Source organism: Rosa rugosa, unplaced genomic scaffold (assembly GCF_958449725.1).
Source record: "Rosa rugosa unplaced genomic scaffold, drRosRugo1.1 SCAFFOLD_172, whole genome shotgun sequence".
Classification (NCBI taxonomy): Eukaryota; Viridiplantae; Streptophyta; class Magnoliopsida; order Rosales; family Rosaceae; genus Rosa; species Rosa rugosa.
In genome coordinates this window covers 1-19,226 of record NW_026908951.1, presented here as the reverse complement: position 1 = coordinate 19,226, position 19,226 = coordinate 1, and the positions used below count along the sequence as shown (strand labels likewise).

General features: G+C 35.7%; 1 protein-coding gene and 2 long non-coding RNA genes across 13 annotated transcripts; 1 reads left to right on the top strand and 2 right to left on the bottom strand.

Annotated features, from left to right (window-relative positions):
- Positions 1-535: 535 nt before the first annotated feature.
- Positions 536-1,223, bottom strand: LOC133724255 (uncharacterized). Its single transcript, XR_009853576.1, has 2 exons — positions 998-1,223; positions 536-750 (listed from the first exon to the last, which is right to left on the bottom strand). It is a non-coding gene; the product is annotated as an uncharacterized LOC133724255 (long non-coding RNA).
- A 2,085-nt stretch (positions 1,224-3,308) lies between these two features.
- Positions 3,309-8,120, top strand: LOC133724257 (uncharacterized). 11 transcript variants are annotated; one of them, XR_009853580.1, is made up of 12 exons: positions 3,309-3,323; positions 4,231-4,661; positions 4,769-4,910; positions 5,008-5,061; positions 5,152-5,232; positions 5,747-5,839; positions 6,709-6,828; positions 6,939-6,971; positions 7,055-7,162; positions 7,265-7,320; positions 7,511-7,544; positions 7,868-8,120. It is a non-coding gene; the product is annotated as an uncharacterized LOC133724257 (long non-coding RNA). The 11 variants fall into 11 exon arrangements; XR_009853579.1 differs by lacking the exon at positions 3,309-3,323 and adding an exon at positions 3,922-3,938; XR_009853584.1 differs by lacking the exon at positions 3,309-3,323 and having other exon boundaries at positions 4,018-4,661; positions 7,239-7,320; positions 7,401-7,544.
- Positions 8,121-10,765: 2,645 nt separating this feature from the next.
- Positions 10,766-13,860, bottom strand: LOC133724256 (zinc finger protein NUTCRACKER-like). The gene is made up of 3 exons (XM_062150950.1): positions 13,430-13,860; positions 12,941-13,337; positions 10,766-12,331 (listed from the first exon to the last, which is right to left on the bottom strand). Exons 1-3 carry the CDS (start codon positions 13,560-13,562, stop codon positions 11,425-11,427), a joined length of 1,437 nt encoding a protein of 478 aa, XP_062006934.1. The 5' UTR covers positions 13,563-13,860; the 3' UTR covers positions 10,766-11,424.
- Between the last annotated feature and the right edge of the window lie 5,366 nt (positions 13,861-19,226).

Below are 19,226 nucleotides of genomic sequence, written 5' to 3'. Positions count from 1 at the left end.
CACGAAGACGAGGTGAATTTCTTTCCCTAAGCACAGTCACCAAACCTTGAATTTCTCTAATTCTGCAATCCTCTGTTATTGACCAAAACCAGCCATTAGTTTACATTCATAGACTATGAACAAGGTCAGCAAGGACCAACCAAATCCCAAAAATGGTCACTGAGAAAAATGAACAGTGGTAATCGGGATTTGCCCAGAATTCCAAATCTTTAATCCTCGACTAAAATTCATGTTTAAGCACAGAAACGTAGAGGACTTATTAAGTAGACGAAGATGCTTAACTTGTTTACCACAAACGATGACCGGAATTGTTGGAGGATGCATAAAAGTCGCCAAGAACAATGAACTCCGACTTCACCCAAAACACCAATTTGGTAAACAACAAGAAAAATTAGAAAATCTGTTCAGTACTTTTAATGCACTAAGTTTTCCATTGGTTTTCATCAACAACACCATTAACAAAGAAAAAACTGGAAATCTGTTTGGTTTCAAAGAAAATGCAAGGTTTCCAATTAGTATCAATACCAAATGTAAATCAAACCCAAAAGTGCTTAATATATTAGCTAAAAATCTAAACAAACAGAGTAAATGAATAAACTATTCAAGCTAAGGGACGGTAATACTCAGTACTTAAATAAACCATTCATTTGATTTCCAAACATGTCTGCAATCTAGCACTTCTTACCTCCAAAGCCATGTCTTCGGTGGTTACATCATTGTTTTCATCATAACCTAACTTACCAGCTACTTCTGCTAGGACAAGGAAGATATGTTAGAACCAATGAGGATATATAAATAATCTATTAAATAGTTGCTAACAAGACAAATTTAAGGGAATATATCAGAGATTCAAAAGAAGTGTCAATTTTCATGAAAGCAGCTACCTGAGAGCATTTATTTTTTTATTGACTTCAAATTAAATGGTAGAGTCTATGTACTTCCTTCTGAGAAAGAAGCTGGTTCTATATAATTACAAGTTCAAGGAGAAAGAGATGACCTCTGTATAAGATACAGAAGTAGATAGATTGTATGCAGAGAACTGAGTTTGATCTTCGACCACACCCCTGGTCACAATGTCTAAAGGTACGTCAATATATATCATGATCCCATGTCTTAAAAGAGCCCTACATATGTACTGAAACAAGTCAGAACTACACAACTAATATCAACTAGGATAAATGGAATGATATATCAAAAAATGAGATGGAGTTCCATTAGTTGAACTCTGATAGCGTCTAGCATTTGAAAAAGAAAATGTTACAAATGGAGTGCCAAATAATCTACAAACACCTTCAGGACTTTTTTTGTGAGGCATTTTCACAAACACCTTTCGTGCATTCTTCAAGTTTCTCCACCAGCCTCTTATCTCTTTCCCAAGATCCGGCTTGTACTGGAGATTCAAATCCAACTCCGAAACCGGCTTCTCGGGAAATAAATCCGGCGGAAGTGCCCACACCTTCTTCTTCGCCGGCAACGAATAGGTGGAGACGGCGAAGGTGGCTGGAGTTGGGTCAGGGAGAATGGGCCGGTCCGTAGAAGACTAGGTTCTGGCGTGGGAAAAGAAAAAACAGAGTGGGAAGTTCAATTGTTGGTCGAAAATATTAGAGCAACTCCAACAGCTTCCCTATAATTTTTGTATTATAGGGAAGCAAAAGTCAAAGTTTTAGCTATTTTTTCTTCTTCAACTCCAACAGATTCCCTATTTTACAGCAATCTTTAAAATCTCCATAATTCTTCCTTAAAGTTTAGAGATTGCTGTAAATTTAGGGAATTTAATTTTCTCTCTCCTCATTATCTCTAAAATAGCTGTTGGAGCAAAAGAGGCTCATTCTTCCCTAAAATAGAGTAAAATCAACATATGGAGAAACTGTTGGAGTTGCTCTTAGCGGGCGGGCTCTTAAAATTTGGTTACATTTAAGGCGCACCTGAAAAGCATGTCGTAAAAAACTAGAAATTAAAGTTTTGTATGACACGTGTATACGAAGACGCCGTAAAAGATTTTTCTTTTATTTACGGCGCACATGAGAAGTATGCAGTAAAAGATAAAAAAGAAAAGTCTTTTACGGTGCACAAAAAAGCAAGGTGTAAATATAATATGTCATTTACGACACACACACACGCCGTAAATGACACTCTTTTGAGCGTAGTAAAAGACAAGTTTTCTGGTAGTTTAAAAAAATGTAATCAGTTAGATAAAATTAAAACAAACATTATGCTAATCAAATGGTTAAACGTTTTTCAATTTGGCTAATTTTTTGTAGAATTCATATGTATGTAGGTACACTATGCCAAAAAAGCTATCAGACAACAGAGTTCAGACGACAGAATGGTCAATTTCTGTCGTCTGAGTGTTTCAGACTAAACTCAGACGACACATAAATTAAATGTGTTGTCTGAATACAATGAGAAACCATGCTTGTTTCATTTTGAAGATATGGTCAGACTCAAACGACACTTAAATGTCGTCTGAAAAGATGAAAATTTCTTAGCAGAAAGTTTAGATTTCCCTCTAATAAGATTAAATATTTTCCCTCCCAAATGCCCAAACCCTATCGGTGACTAGTCAATGGAAAACTATTCAGACAACAGAGCCAAGAAATTCTGTTGTTTGAATAAGGTGAGTTTGACTTTTTTTATTTTAAGTCTGTTTTGACATAGCACAAAACCTAGCTTCGTGGTTTTCATTCCCACAAACACTACCTCTGTCTAAGACTCTCTTAGCAACCAGAAACTCGAAGCTCACAGCATCTGGAGGAAAACTTAGCCATCTATACCTCTCAAAAATCGGCCATATCTCAAATCTAAGAATCCTTACCCAAAACGCGAAGAGAGGTGAGAGAACCCTATTTTCTGGGTTGCAAGTCAAAACGCGAAACGCTCCGTCACTCTCTCTTCTGGGTTTTGTCGCTCCGTCGCTCTCTCTCTCTTTTCTACACTCTCCGTCGGCCAGTCGCTCTCTCACTATTCGACAGGCTCTCTCTAGATCAGTCGATTGACTCGATTCTCAGTCTCTCTCCGGCCAGCTCTTTAGCTCTCCAGCTCGGAGGTAAACTCGATTCTCAGTCTTTCTGGGTTTTAGTCTCACAATCTCACAATTTCTGGGTTCACACTTTTCAGGGCTTTCTAGGTTTGATTTTGGGCTGGATTTCTGGGTTTGATTTTGGGTTGGGTTTCTGGGTTCAAGGCTTCAAGGCTTCAAGCTCGGTGATTCTTCAACCTCGAAGCTTGGTGATTCTTCATTCTTCAAGCTCGATTTCTGGGTTCAAGTGGTGATTCTTCAAGCTCGATTTCTGGGTTTTGGATTCGGTGTTTCTGCAAGCTCGGTGAGTCTTGTTAAGTGGCTGGGCATTGAGTGATTTCACTGATTTGAGTCATAATTGAAGTGATTCTGGCCTTCTGCAAGCTCGGTGTAGTTGTGTATCTCATAGTCAAGCTTTGGATTTTGGACTGTGGTGTTCTGATTCATGATTGTTGGAGCTGTTTTAGACTTTGCTTACTGCATTGTTTTGAGATGATGATATTTGTCCTCTGTATCTATTTTGGATGGGAATTGAATTAGTTGATTAATTGAATTGCATCTGTTTTGGCCTCTGTGAATGGGAATTGTATCAATTGATTCATCTATTTTGCATGATTAGTGATTGATTACTGCCTCTGCTCAGTTTTTAATTATGCTCTATTATGGACTTTTTGAGTTTTTGGTAATTCATTTAAGTTTTGAATTAGGCTAAGTTTTGGTAAACTGAATTGCATATATAGAAATGGTCAAATGGCTGATTTTGTTTTTGTTTTTCATAGAAATGGTCAATTGCATATATTGAATTAGGCTCAGTTTTTGTTTTTCATTCCCATTTGTTTTTCATCTCTAAGTTTGGTGTGGAGGGTTTCATTCCCATTTGTTTTTCATCTCTAAGTTTCACTATGTTATATTCTGACTAGTAAGAGTTAGCAATTGCTCACTGAACCTTGTTCTAATTTATCCTGGCACTTGTTCTTGAGGGTTTGGGCTTTCTTCTAATATGGCTCTTTAGTTGAAAGATATTGAAATTTGACATTGAGTGATAGAATTATTCTATATATAAAGGATGAATGTTACTGTTACACTGTTGCTAAGAGTTGGAAAAGCCATTTTTATCCTCCACTGTTGGAGAAGAATATCAAGTTGCTAGAAAAGTCGTTTTCCTTGCTTTTGTTAGTGCTGAGAAAAGTTGTTTTCCTTGCTTATTTCAGTGCAGGTTTATAGGTTGTGAGTGAGACAGTGAGTTGCATTACCGAAAGAAGAGAGAAGCAACAAAAGAGAGAGATAGAAGAGAAAAGAAAGACGAACAGAATAGAGGAAAAGAGGACATCTCGGCGACAAGGTATTTCTGAGAATCGGATTTGTGGTTTTCTCAGTGTTGGATAGGCATAACGATCGGGGCAGGAATTGGAAAAAACCCAAAGAAGAGAGAAGAAAGAAAATAGAGATAGAATAGAGGAAAGGTGAAGATCTGGGCAAAAAAAAGTAAAAAACCGAAAGAAGAGAGAAGAAAGAAAAGAGGGATACAAGACAACCCATTGCAAAGCCGATCTGTCCTCTTTGGGAAGCCTCCATCCGAATCAAGGTTCAACTGACCTCAGAGTCGGTGATCAAGATCAAGAACAAGAACAGTGAGAACTTGGTGAGACTTTAGTTCTTTCAAATCGATGTCAACATCATCGTTATTATTCATCTATTAGTCATATACCCAAACTGATTTCGTTGAAATTCTTCTTCTATGATTTGCAGTCTCCATCAAAGTCCAAGCAATCAAATAGAAAAAAGGAGGATGGGTCACTTTCAGTTTTTTTTTCTGCAAAAGGTAGACATCAATATTTTGATTCGTGATTAGCTTCCGAAACGCAAGTTCTCATTCTATTCACCAACAAAGGTATTGCTTTTTTTCTTCTTGCTTTACTCATTCTGTAATGAGATGGGTTTTTTTTGTTGTGGTTGGTTTTGAATGGATATGGGTTTTGATGTTTTAGGGGTATTATTTGTGGCGGAGTTCGCGTCTTCGTTTTTTTGCTGCACAGAAACAGGTAGATCTGGAACTGGTCTACAGTGTTAGAGTAATGGTCTTCTGTTTGAAATTGAATTCTCTCTACTGATTTTGCTGGTTTTCTGTTAAGGGAAAGAGATACGTTGAGTCTGCAACTCTGATCGTGACTCTTTGACAGCCTGTCAGCTTTGTCTTCATCGATACCGCGAAGGTAAAATTTCAATTTCGGTATCATATAAATCTAGCATCTTTGACTGTCAGTGTATGTTTGGAATGAATTGAAATCGGTATCATATAAATCTAGCATTTCTGTGGAGATTCAAAATTTGTGTCGAATTGAAATTGGAGTATACGTTTGATGTGTTATATATTTTGGATTTTGTTGAGTTTGGTCAGTTTAAATAAGTCCAATTTAATTCCCTTTTTGTGACTTCATCAGGAACATGATTCATAGACAGATAATTATCATCAGAGTTTTGTGTAGGTTTGAGGGTTTTCTTATATTGTTCAGCTTTGGATAAATTAAGTGCATTTGAAATTTATTGCATATTTTTATTGTTATATTAAAGGGTTTTTTTTAGTTATGGTTTCTATTGTTTATAACTTGCATTTATGTTTTTTATTTAGTTTTGACTCATTAATAAACACGTCTTCCTTTTGTGATTGTGGATGTTGGTCATTATCTTGCCCGATTCTTATCGTCATTTCTATTTGTTTTGTGGTAGTTTTCAGAACTGGAAGGGGTACTTTATCTGCTTTCAACGTGCTAGCAACAATGGCTCGGTTTTGCTGGTAGTTGATCGTTTGGCGGTAAACAGGTCTTTTTCAGCTTTCTCTCATCTGTGTTTGGCTTCTTATTTTTTGAGAAACCTTCACAAGTACAGACTTCCTTCTGCTTATATTATTATGCAAATGGAAGCTTAATGTTGAAAGCACCTTAACGATGAAAACTGTGTGATTGAATTGTGATGCTAACAATGAAAACTGATTAGACATGACTAAAAATGGGTGAAGGTCATATTTTCAAGCTTTCCTTGGCTTTTCAGTTCAGATATTATTGGAGTGGTATTCTTCTGTTTTGACTGTGAGCAGACAGTACTATTTTGTTTTTTTTTTTTTCGAAACTTCATTTGCTTTTGTGTTGTGGTTAGTTATTTTGAAGGAGGTGTTTCTACAGATTTATTAATGTAATATCTGACTATTAACAAATTAGATAATGGCGATTAATGAAAAGAAGTCTGTTTCTCACATAATGGTGACTGATGACAAAAATTGAATTCGTTCTTACCCTCTGATTTCTTCATGCATTTGGTATGTCAAGTGGAGCTAATTTTTGAGGGCGCATCGATCACTAATTTTTTATGGTTAAGTAAGAGTAAAAATTTTTTGTGAGGTATGATTTATTATTATTATTATTATTATTTGGTTTTTCAATGTTAGAACTAAATTGTGCAGTCAAATTTTAAGTAAAGCTTTTCAATAAGGATTGCAGTAAATATTGCAAGAGAGGGTATAAATATTGCAAGAGAAATTAGCATTAGTCAGCCTTTTCTTATTCGTTCCTTATACTGCTGATTTTTAATTATGAGAATGATTTAACAAAAGATTTGGTAATTTTGTTAATTGAAAAGCTTGATAAAGATTGGCTTTCTATTTTATTAGACCTAATAAAACGTATTTTCTTTAGGGATTTTGTTGTTCGCCCAACACAGAGGGACGAGACGAAACAAAAGAGAGAGAGAGAGAGGAGAACAGGCAAGAACGAAAAGAAGGAGAAGAGAGAGACGGGAAGCTCTTGCTTAGATTGGTAAGATTTTGGTTTAGTAGAGTCAATACCAACATACTTTAAACTGATTTCCTTGAATTAGTTATTTGTATGCAGTTTTCTAGCTGTCCTAATCGGACTTTCTTTTGCAGTTGAGGGTTTTGTTTTCTTCTTTATCGTTAACAGTTAAGTATATATTGCTTGAATTAGTTATATGTATTCATTTAAGAAGCATTCTTGCTTACATGTATGTTTTGACATGTCTCAGGAGTGACGAACTCAGTTTATCATGGGGCTTTGCAATTCAGGTTTGAGCATATAAGCTTGGTGTCTATTGGCTTGCTGGTGAAGTTTTCAGGGGCTTAAAATTTATCAGGTATATATGAAGCTATATTGTATGCTACTTGGGTGCTGAGAAGTGAAAATTACAAAATACGAAAACTTTTTTATAGTCTTATGTACAATTGCATGTTTACAGGGTCTCGAACTTGATATTGACCGGTTTGATCTCCAGAAAGTAAAATTACCGGCCAGGTAAATATATTTTTTTTTGCCTCTTCTATATATATTCTTCCACAATCTGATTTTAGTCTTAATATAGTTATTGATCGTAGGTTGGTAAACATGAACATGAAATCCCTATATTTTGGTAACAGATGGATTCAAGTTGAGAACTTGAGATCTAAACATGGTCTTTGATCTTTCATTCTTTCATATAATGCAGTTCAAGCTTGATATGCTGGACTGTTTGAAGAAAGGTATGTTATATATGTTAACCTTATTCCATATTCCCATTGCAGTTGTCAAAATGTTTTCTTGATTATTGTGTCTTACTGCAAGTAATATAGTTTGGTTTTTTATTACGTCCTTCATAAACCAAAGAGCAACATTTTTTTAATCAAATGTACAATTTCCCTCGCTACTTTTGCTACCAAAAGTGAAAAGCTTTTCCAGAAGATTCATTCTACCGGCTTAGACAAAGTAACCAAAAGAAATGCATTTGCTTGAGAGAAGAAAAGTGTTTCATTGAGTGCCTTTGAATTTTTTATTTTTTGGTAATGGTTTTTCAATTTCATGCTAGGATATGTCTGCTGGAGCAAAGGACAACTTCCAAAACCAGTTTTGGGCTGGAAACCAAGATAGTGGCAGCATCCATTCCTTTTATGATGTCGCTGCTAATCCAGATTCGTATGGCAAAGGCACCAGATTTTTGAGACAAGTAGAACAATGTATAATGTAGTTTTACTATATCTAATGTATCTATAACGTAATTTCGATGTAAATTCAACCATATCAATAGTATACCCGCAGCACCGCGCGGGCATTTTGCCTAATAGGAATATAAATGTGACATTTGAAATACCATGCAACCACTAAATCAAAGTCAAAATATGTTGTTGGAGCTACTTAAGAACAACAGAATTTAGGAAAAATCTATTGTTATATTCCCACTCAAACAACAGAAAATTGTGGTCTCACAATCAAAACAAAGACAAAAATATATAAACTTCTGTTGACTCAAAATAAAAACAACGACATATAATTGTATTTTAAATGAATGTACAACAACAAATAATTGTTTTGTGTTAGTAGTTTAACTAACAGTTAACTGTTAGTTATTTTCCCACTCAAACAACAGAAAACTGTGGCCTTACAATAAAAACAACGACAAAAATATATAAATTTTCGTTGACACAAGACAAAAACAACAACATATAATTGTATCTTAAATGAATGTACAACAACAAATAATTGTTTTGTGTTGGTAGTTTAAATAACAGTTAATTGTTATTAGAATACGAAACAAACAACAGAAAACTGCTGTTGTAAGTCATTATAAATAACAGATAACTGTTGTCTGAATTCTCTAACAGACAACAGATGACTTGAAAACCTTCTGTCGTCTGATAAATAAGACGACAGAGGAAATCTGTCGTCTGATGCCCCAAGAGACGGCACCGTACTAGACAACAGAAATTTTTTTATCAGACGACAGATCTCCTCTGTCATCTGATTGCTTTTTTGGCATAGTGGTAACTAGGGAATGAGTGGTTGTGATTATTAAAATACATCCTAAAATTAAAAATATTTTCACTTTTCAAGTTTAAGAAGGTCCTCTCCTCGTCCTCCCTTTCAAAAAAACAGAAGGTCCTCTCTTATCCTCCCTCTCTATATATATAAATGAGTAAATTACCCAATGATTTATACTCAATGAAGAAGTTACAGAATTTGAAAGGTAGATGATAAACTAAATTGATGAATCTCAAAAGTGAAGGCTTCGTCAGTAAAATGATAAAATCAAATTGAAATTTCATAATAAGAGTATAAATTTGCCCATTCTGATGCATCATGTAATCCAGGACATAAAACCCTTAATTTTGTACCTGTAAGTCCACTAAATGATAGATATGTCCTTTGATGTCCCCATGCATGGTGCTTTAGGTATTGCCCAACGGCAAATAATATTCCCGATAATTACAATATGGTGACGTGCAGTTCATTTCTTTGGTTAGACTTTCTTTCTATCTTTAGACCATACATATTGCAAAAGCTCACATTTGGAGCTTCAAGTTCTCTGCACTGCTATATGTCTACTCCAACTTCACATAATCATTCTTAGAATTCTACAACACACCAGCACGGATGCACTGTCCTCGTTCAATCATGCAAGGAAAAAGAAAAAAAAAGTTACATAAAACAAGAAATTAGGGACAAGTAGAATCTAGCTTCTCTTTTTATTTTTACTCTCCCTTTTCCCTTTTTCCTTTATCTTTTTCTTCTGAATCCCATGTTAGCATCTACTGTACAGTAATGTTAGATGGGCTAAATATTGTCACTGGAAACAATCGATCAATCAGTGGTCGATTAGATCTAATCAACCCCAAATTTGTACAGTATGTATCAAATCAATATTCCGAGTGATGATAGGAACTTCATGAGGAAGTTCTCCTTGATAAAGAGTGTTCAAGAGAAAGAATTGTGACTATATATTATGATCTTTTCTATTGGGGATTTTTTTTTTTTGTTGTTTTTCCAAAGAAGACCCTTTACAAAAAAAAAATCGATGTTACCATTGTTGGGAGAAAACTACCACCTTACAAAAGAAGGAAAGAAAAAATGAATAACACCATCCACCCTTTTTAGTTTTGGCTCTCTACCGCCCTCGTTAACCACCACCTCAGCTAAGTATAAATGATTATTTTGTCTAACTAATGGCAAACCCTAATTTTTACATTGCAATCCTATTGCATTTTGCAACTTTCATCCGGCTTACCCCTACCGTAAAGAAGCAGAGAGAGAGAGAGAGAGAGAGAGAGAGAGAGAGAGAGAGAGAGAGAGAGAGAGAGGTCTCCAAAGATGATCAAGCACAACATGGGTTACAGAACTACATATAAGGCAGGACAGTGTCCAAAACCAGTGTGCGCAATATGGAAAAGCTTCTAAAAGCATTTCTCCACAAGAATTAGGGAAGTGGTCGGATCTTAAAAGGTTTACGGAATCTAAAACTATAATTCTACAGTACTTGCATGTATGTGATACACTCATTTACAGATTTGACAACAATTTTGTTGTCATTGTGGTAAATCGAGTTATTTTTTGGGTAATTTTAGTTCTATTAGAGGTAATTACTCCACCTAAGATATTTTTACAAGTTTATGAACAAATTGTTGTCGATGTGGTAACTTGGTTCAATTATATGTAAATGTGTAAAATAAATGTGATAACTTTGTTGTCAATGTTGTAAATTTGGTTCAACTAAATTGTAATTTTGGTTCAATTAGATGTAAATGAGTGTATGATAAACATCCAAGTAGTATAGATGGACAACCCCGTAATATATATATTCAAATCTGACGATTTCGTAATTAAGCACTCTATATAGATCTAGCGGTCTCATGAACAAGTTAATTAGGCGTTCATACTAGTCTATCAAATACAACACTGACTTGATAGAGGATTCTTGAATAACACCATATAGTTGCCCTAATCTTCGGGAGACTTTTCGTTCATGTAATACGCGCATCTTCTCCACCAATAATAGAAGTGAAGAAATTGTGCAACGCACACACTAATCTTCTTACATATTAGTGCAAGTAGATATGCATGGTTAATTGGATGATAAGAAAAGCATTATTAGGTAGTTTTTATATTAAAGCAATAGGGTTTCCCTAGCCATTAGTACTATAATCAAGCTTTCTTGCCATTGGAAATGAGGAACTCTTTTTTAGCCCAGTTTGATAGGACAACAAACCATAACACAGAGGTGAAACGATCGTGCAATAATGGAGTCCAAAAGAGGTTGTTGCTTTGCTCCCACAGTCCCACTACACCACTTCCCTTTTGCTGAAAAATAAAAGGCCAACCACCATTTTTTAAAAGGGATCAGCTTTCAGGGTTCAAGAGAATATGCATGGATCTCCGTCCTTCTCTACTGCTCCTCTTCAATAGTTTTCTTTTCTATATGCACAAACTTTTAGCAACCCCCATTAAGCACTCAATTGGCACCTTTTCATCCCTGCAACCCTTTCCAAATACTTAAATGTCTCCAACTTCGTGCAACTTCTGTTTATTACAACTTTGCCCTTCCATTCTGAAAAAAGAAAAATGCAACTCATTCTCTAGTTTTCCATACGATCCTCAAACCCAATATCCATTGATTGGTGAAGAGTGGCAAATGGTCTGCACGCCAACACCAAGGAAATCCCTAGTCTGCCCTCCTCCGGCGCTCTCTTCGCTCTGTATGTGGCGGCGTTTCGCTTGATGCATGTGCAGTAGATGATCATGAGCTCCTGGGTTCTCCACAGTGCCATAGAGTCCACAAATTTTGCTCCCATCTTGAACTTGAGTCACTGCTTGACTAGCACTACTAGTAATATTGTTGTTGTTGCACTTCAATCCAAAACTTCCAAGCAGTGATGACGTGTCAGTTGAAGTTGCACCAATTTGGGCTGCCTTTTGCAACAAAGCTGTGGCTGACATATTTGCTGAAGGCGTTTGATGTGTGTACAAAGAAGGAAGTGAGTTAGCAGCACTAGTGCTTGTGATTGTTAACTGATCTTGATGATGAGCATTGTTCGATGGAGAAAGCTTGTTATTACTTCCAAGAACCCAATTCAGTTGATAATGATCAGAAGGCGGAGGAGGCTCTGAACACGAAACACTAATGTTATTAGGATCACCAAATATTGAACCAGCTGATGAACTCACAGACCCAAGTTGATGGTGATGATGCTGATTATTAACAGTCATTTCTTCGTGGGTGCCGTTGGATCCTTGGCCCATCCAAAGAGATAGACCGCGGGTATTTTGGCTCACGGTGTCAGGGGTATCATTGCTGGAGATTGGTTTAAAAATAGAAGAAAATTGTAGTTGGGGCATGTTCGGAGGTCCTAGTAGTAGTGACGATGCATTATTTCCCATGTAGTGATGATAGTTGATATTACTGGGCATTGCATTGTTGTGGATGTTGGATACTGCATTTACTCTGGCTGTTTCTTCAGCTAAGGCATCACAGAAGGCCCGGTGTGTGATGAAGCTATCACGCCTGCCCAGCAATGAAAATGTATATTGTTAAGAAATTTAAGACAATCAATTTTGACATTTAATTATCTTAATGTGATCTAAATAAATGGTAGGAAAACAGAAAAACATAATATATCTCAATATTGGTTGAAAATGCTTGAACTCCTTGTCTTCAAGAAAACAAAAAATGAACAAATATTGTCAGACATTATCCCCATATATAGATGGAGATCAACAACTTAAGATGATCTAAGATAGAAGGTAAAATATATCAGGAAGAAAATAAAGCAGACATCTATCCTATCATACATAGCCACAAAAATCACTGTCATGCTTTTATATGTTTTTTTTCTTCATTTATTTGTTTGAGGTGTTTGGTTTCTTGCTGTTCATCAAAACAAAAATTTGTCAAACAGACAAACATATTGCAACCACAAAACCCACCTTTATTTATAATTTCTTCTTCAACTAGATTTGCGATCTACTTGCGTCCATAATTTCTTCTTCATTTGGAAATATATAAGTTTTAATAATAGCAAGAAATTATGGACGCAAGTAGAAACAGATTGCAACCACAAAACCCACCTTTATTTATAATTTCTTCTTCATTTGCAATAACTGAATTAATTACCGTGAAAATAGAGTTCCGCAGTCACATTTGTACTCCCTAGTGCCACAGGTCTTTGAGTGAGCTTTCCAATCCGACTGCACCGCGTACCGCTTGGAGCACTTCTCACACTTCCACTTCTTCTCGCCGTGCTTGCGGCAGAAGTGCTTCTTTATTCCGGTCAGATCTCCGAGCGCCCTAGACGGGTGGTGGTGGACGCAACTCTTTTCCGGGCATACGTAGACGCGCTTCCTCGGCTCTTTGCTTGTTCTTTGCTTGAGCTTCCATGGAAGGTTGTGTCCACGGCGATGCAGCTGTAGGTTTTGGTCTCTCTGAAATCCCTTACCACATATTTCACACAAGAATCTGTTGGTGGCCATCAGAGTCTTTGGAGACAAGGCTATTACTTCAGCCTCAGGATCTGAAACAAATATACATACTTGGAATCAATATTAACAATTCGATAATTATGAATCAGAAACGAAGAAAATAATTAGAGAAAATTAAACTTGCCTGGGTTTCCTGGGAGGTTTCTCTTCTTTTTGACAGGAGGAGGATTGGATCCAAGTACCGCAACTGGGTTTTGAAGAAACCCATTTGAGTTAATTGCTTCTTCTTCATGAGCCATATTGATCTTCTCCAACATTCAAAACTAGTCCTACCTAGCTTCTTGTTCGATAGATCTTCTTCTCTATCAGTTTGACTCAATAATATCTTTACCTTGGCAAGCTATAAGATACCTAGAAGAGAAAAGGACAAGAGCTCACGAAGGAGGGGGGAAGTATTAGACTTGTGATTAAGAGAGAAAACCCAAAGACTAGTATGGTTATTATATGCTTTCAACCCTAACAACAAAAGCTAATAGTATATGCAAGATTTGCTCTCTCCCCCTCTCCCTCTTTCTCCCTCTCATGTTGATGTTGTTGCAGTCATTTTAATTATCTACTTTTTAGGAGGAATGGAATACTAATATTTGTTGGGAGGCGGTGAAAAGTTAAAGTTGGGACGCAGAGAGAGAGAGAGAGAGAGCAATGCAAAGGTGCATGATGCCACATATGATGAGGCCCGGAGAAAAGCTAGTCTACATACCTTTCCCATTTTGAATGATTATCCCATAATTTGTTTGCCTTTTAGTTTTCCAATAATATTTATAATCCACCACACATTAGTTTATTAATTTTATGTATAGGATGCTAATATTTTTCAATTTGTTTGTAATGTGAAAGAGCCCCACTCAACTATTTCATGGAAGACCTGGCTAGATTATCCTCTTTACATAGATTAGATATGTGTTCAAAAGCAAGTAGTAGATGTTTCTTTTACCATAGATGGTATGAGATATCAATTATATATGCATGGAAACTAAAGATTGTATTAATTCTGTAGAATAACTTGAACTAGGTTATTGATGTCCATGTCTAAACATCGAGCATAACACATATAACAAGGGTTTATAAATATCAAAATATTTCTCGGATATAATTTCACTATGCATGAAAATTTTGACTAAAATCACTAAAACTGTATTAAAGTGAAAATTTAGAAGACGTCGATCATATTTAATATCAAAATGTAGTTGTCTATAAAAGTTCAACGAAATTGCAATCATATTACTAATATTTTAGTTATTGGCCATTGACATATATTGAGATGTGATCAGTAAATTTAAAATTAATAAAACATGTTGATTTAGTATTTACACAATACATTAAATATCACTATTTCATACACCAAGAAGCGTTAATTTTGGGGGACAGCAAGACGATAATGTTGTAAATATTTTGTTTGCTTGTTGTTTTTTTGTATTTTCCATCTAGACTCTATCAAACAACAGGTTGTAGACCATGACATTCCAAATAGTGAAGGCTTTGTCTTGATTTGATTGTCACTGCTGATTTGTGGAAATGAAGTTTTCGTCTTCTTATAGATATATGGTCTATAGTTCTACTTATTAGAGGCCGCCTAGCTTGTTTTCACTATTTTTTTTTCCAATGAAAAAAAAGATTTGTACATATTGTCATACAGTTTGATATTTCACCCATAATTTCATGCATTTACATTTTTTTCTTTGCAGAATTGCCTTTTACCAAGTTTTTGAATTGACTATTTTTATGTTTATTTTCTCTGTAAGTTCTAACTAGTCTTGTTGTCTAAGAAAAAAAGATCTAACTAGGCTTTACCAGAGATTTATTTACTCTTCAAAAAACTAGGCTTTACCAGAGAAAGATTCTTATTTCAATGCTTTTGTTTTTCTGGTGCGGTATGATTTAAATTGAATCTAGTAATCACTTGTAGTTGCAGTCATAGAAAGAAAGCAAGAAAATTAATGCATTTGTACGTGTTATATATTCTGTCAAAAAGAAAAGCTAAAGTTTCTGAATGAGGGTGACTTGCTAGAGATCCATACCCATCCAATCACAGAAACACGCACCTTCCTTTCTTCTTTAATTCTATATTTCCAAGAAAAAGAAACATCTTTTTCGGTTTGCTCTATCTTTCTACTCAAGGTGAATGTTTATGGCACTTGTTGTTCCTTAAGAAGATAGGTTTAGGTTTGTAAGTAAGTGCAGAACTTGCAAGAAAGTTGAAATTAATGGCCGGGAAGATAGGTTTAGGTTTAGGTTTGCTCATCATGACGATTTTCAATTTCCTGAATCAAAAGGGGTATGTCTATTCTCTGTATATGATAGATTCACGATCGAGTTTACATGGAGATGTCCCTTGCACGTGCATGGATCGAAACACGTTCCTACCTGTCATTGAGTCATTTGACGAAGATGAATCCAAAAGAAACGACGAAACATAAAAGGGAATAATCGTCGTCCCAATGAGGCAATGACAGTAGCCTAGGGCATGCAATGCCTCGATCACCATTCACCAAGTGGGTCTTGTATACCATCATGTAATGACTAATGAGATCGACACTATAAAATGGAATTAACTTCCAACCATGAATAATCGATCAAAGAGGAAAGTTTGGTTAGCTGGTCTTGGAATGGTAGATGTATAATTGAACTTTTAAACTTTTTTCTTTTTCTGGTATCTTTTACAGGGTTTGATTTTGTTTGATAAGATCCCTGGAAGTTGTTTCATCACCATTGTTGGGTAAACTATGTCTCGTTCGGTTGAATTTGAATAAAAAGTACTTTACGTATTTGCTGCAAGTGTAATATAAATGGCCAAGCACAATCTTTTCAATAAATCGGTGATAAGTGATTGTGTATTGTTTTGAATTCATGAACGACCTACGGTTTTCTTTGGAATGATTGCCATAATGTGAATGGATAGCTTAACCAACCAACATGACCAATCAGTCCACTCCTACGTACTGTTCTTTTTCTTACTATACTATTATTTCTTAAGTAAATGATGCTTCTGGTTCTATCTCTCAAGAGCCAAGTATAATACTAGCTAGGTGTTGCTCGATCTTAAATTCTTAATATACACAGATATATATTTAATCAGCTAGCTAGTACTATGTTATTCTCCCGCGGTACTTTTTGCGAAAATCATATTAATCAACCAATAATCACGAGCGTTTTCTTGGCAACACAACAGTGATTAGTGAATAGAGATTTCACATGTTTTGGAAATAAGATAATCTAGGATATATAGAACCAGTAGTACATTACATATATTTGTATGGAGAGGTAGCTAGCTAGGTTAAAACTTTGTTGATGAGAAAACTAGCTATGAAGGGATGAGCTGAGAGAAAGCGAGCTGACAAACTAAGGCAGTGAATTTTTGGAAATTTGAGCAGAGTGAGTCAGTCGTCTGGTTGTGGGCTGACTTTTCCTGCTCACCCTTAATCATAATCTAATCATGTTTTTGCTTTCTAACTTGTTTAGCATTTCATCTTTGGATTTTTCCTGTTGAACTCTCTTGCCCTTCAGAATATTCTCTCCTTCTCCAACACTACCCCAAATGCTTCAACTTTCAAGACCCACTCTCCCTATGAGATTCCTATTTGTGTAAACTACTATTAATCAAGCACCCTCTCTCTCTTTCTGCCTACTTAATTTGATTATAAAGAACCAAAAGTTGAACCATTCAATCTGGTGTTAGAGAGAAAACAGATAGACATTTATTCTCTCTTGGTATATGAGTTAGAATAACACATAAATATAGAGAACATTTATTTATGTGTTGTATTGTAGTGTCTAGTGTCTAGTGTCTAGTATATGTGAGTTAGGAATAGGAACCATACATCGATGCATATAGCTTAGCTAATTATAGGTATTTGAATAGAAGGGTTTGGGAAAAAGCAAAATATTGTCACCAAGGGTATGTTTGTTTCAATGGTTTGTCCTTTACTTCTATACCCAAGAAGACTGCTAGATTAACCAAGTATTATATGAAATGTGTTTGATGATAGATGACCAATATATATTTCAAACCTGCCTTCAAAGTAGACTCTAATTTGAAGGCCTGGACAATGTCCCCAACTTCAAACCAAACATCCCAAGAAACTTTATTCATGTGAAATTTATTACAGTAGACGTGATTAGTATTTTTTTTTTTGTTTAGCAGTGCTCAGCACTCCTAATTAGTTTTGCATGGAATGCATATTTGGGATCAAATCTGTTTCAGGTAGCATATGTAATAGCAACTTGCAGTCTTGAACCCTAGCATATATGCGTATTATATAATAATAATAATAATAATAATAATAATAATAATAATAATAATAATAATAATAATAATAATAAGTGTGAGGCATTATAAACAAAAAAAGATTTTTGAATTTCAGAGAGGGAGAATGCTTTTAACTTTTGAATAAAAATTCCAAAGGAGAGCAGATTTGGATCTGTAGGAATCCATATTGCAGAAACCCACATGCTTTTGGTTTATTAAAAGCTGAAGAATATATACCTTTTACTAACAAGGTATTTTACAATTGCATTTTCTCTTCCTTTTTCTTTACTTTATCCTGATCTGCCATACACGTGGCAGAATCTTATGAGGCGCAGTCACACTGCATTTGGCACAACCTTCTTTAGTTAAAAGTACTGGCATGAATATCCTTTTGGATTTTCAAAACACCGCTACTTCATATTGAAAACTAAGATTAAGTGAACAAAATAACTCACGCCAGAAGAAATAACGATGGATAAAAAGTGTTTGCGGAAAAATCAGAACAGGCAATGCTTCGTGTGGCATATATCAAGATTCCTAGAAGTGTTGTTAAGGATGAATAGACATGCTTGGAATAAGAACAAGAAGCTGGCTCCAAGCATTTGGAATCAGGGGAAAGCACTTGCAAATAGGATCATTTAGAATTGTGAAGGAAAAAACCCTCTCTGGAAACATGAAAAAGATGTAACCCTCCAAGGTTGAGGTGCATGGCATAATTCCTATTTCCTTAACCACTAAACAACTGCATATATGCAACTCCCAATCTCTTCCATTAGCCTTTCTACGATTCTCACGATAATCACCCCACCAGAAAATCACATATCTATGTAACAACCTATTGAAGTTGATTTCATTAATAAATAAAGCGCAAGTTTGGTTCAGTTCTTATGAGTTTGAGTTTCGAATTAGTAATGAAATATTTGGTTCTCCTTTTTTAACATTAAGTTTTCTATTGTCAAGGTATTTTCTTGTCGGGCCCGATACGATTGTGATCCTTTTGGGTGTAAATCATTCCATGTATGGTAGCTATTCTTCTTCTTCTTCTTTTTTTTTTTTGTTTTTTACATTTCCTTCTTAACTTGCCTTAAACCTAGAAAGGAACGTGTGTGTGTGTGTGTGTGTGTGTGTGTATTGTTGGTTGACAAACCACTATTGTAACCTTATTCTAAGGTAAACATTACTCAATTTTGTGGTAGATGTATTAAGAGCTCAAAAATTCAGCATTTCAGTATATGAAATTTGGTTTGCACGGAATGCTTTTCGCTTTAGGGAAATTATCATATCTGCTTCTTCTATTGCACGGGATGTGATTTCTCAACTTGGTGATATTAATTCACTTAGCAAAGGTATCATGCATAACACGACAGTGGAACTATGTGTACTTTGTTCAATTGGAGTTCCTGGAAGGTTACCTCGTGCACCAAAAGTCACAGAGATTAACTGGTTGACCTCCGCTTTCTCATGAGGTCAAAGTGAACACTGATGGGGCAGCTAGGGGTTCCCCTGGTCTAGCAGGCTCTGGGGGGGATTTTTAGAGATCATTTGGGTCTCTCTCTTGGTTGCTTTGCAGTTTCAGTTGGAGTGGCCACGGCTCTTGAGGCTGAGCTCTATGCCATTTGTTATGCGGTGGACATTGCTTGGAAAATGGGTTGGCGACGGCTTTGGATCGAATGTG

Bases quoted from the DNA above. Each gene is read 5' to 3' on its own strand.
- LOC133724256 (XM_062150950.1), bottom strand. From the start codon at position 13,562: ATGTTGGAGAAGATCAATATGGCTCATGAAGAAGAAGCAATTAACTCA. The intron at 13,338-13,429 runs GCAAGTTTAATT...TATTTGTTTCAG, and splicing joins AAACCTCCCAGGAAACCCAG to ATCCTGAGGCTGAAGTAATA. The intron at 12,332-12,940 runs GTAATTAATTCA...ATTGCTGGGCAG, and splicing joins TGCGGAACTCTATTTTCACG to GCGTGATAGCTTCATCACAC.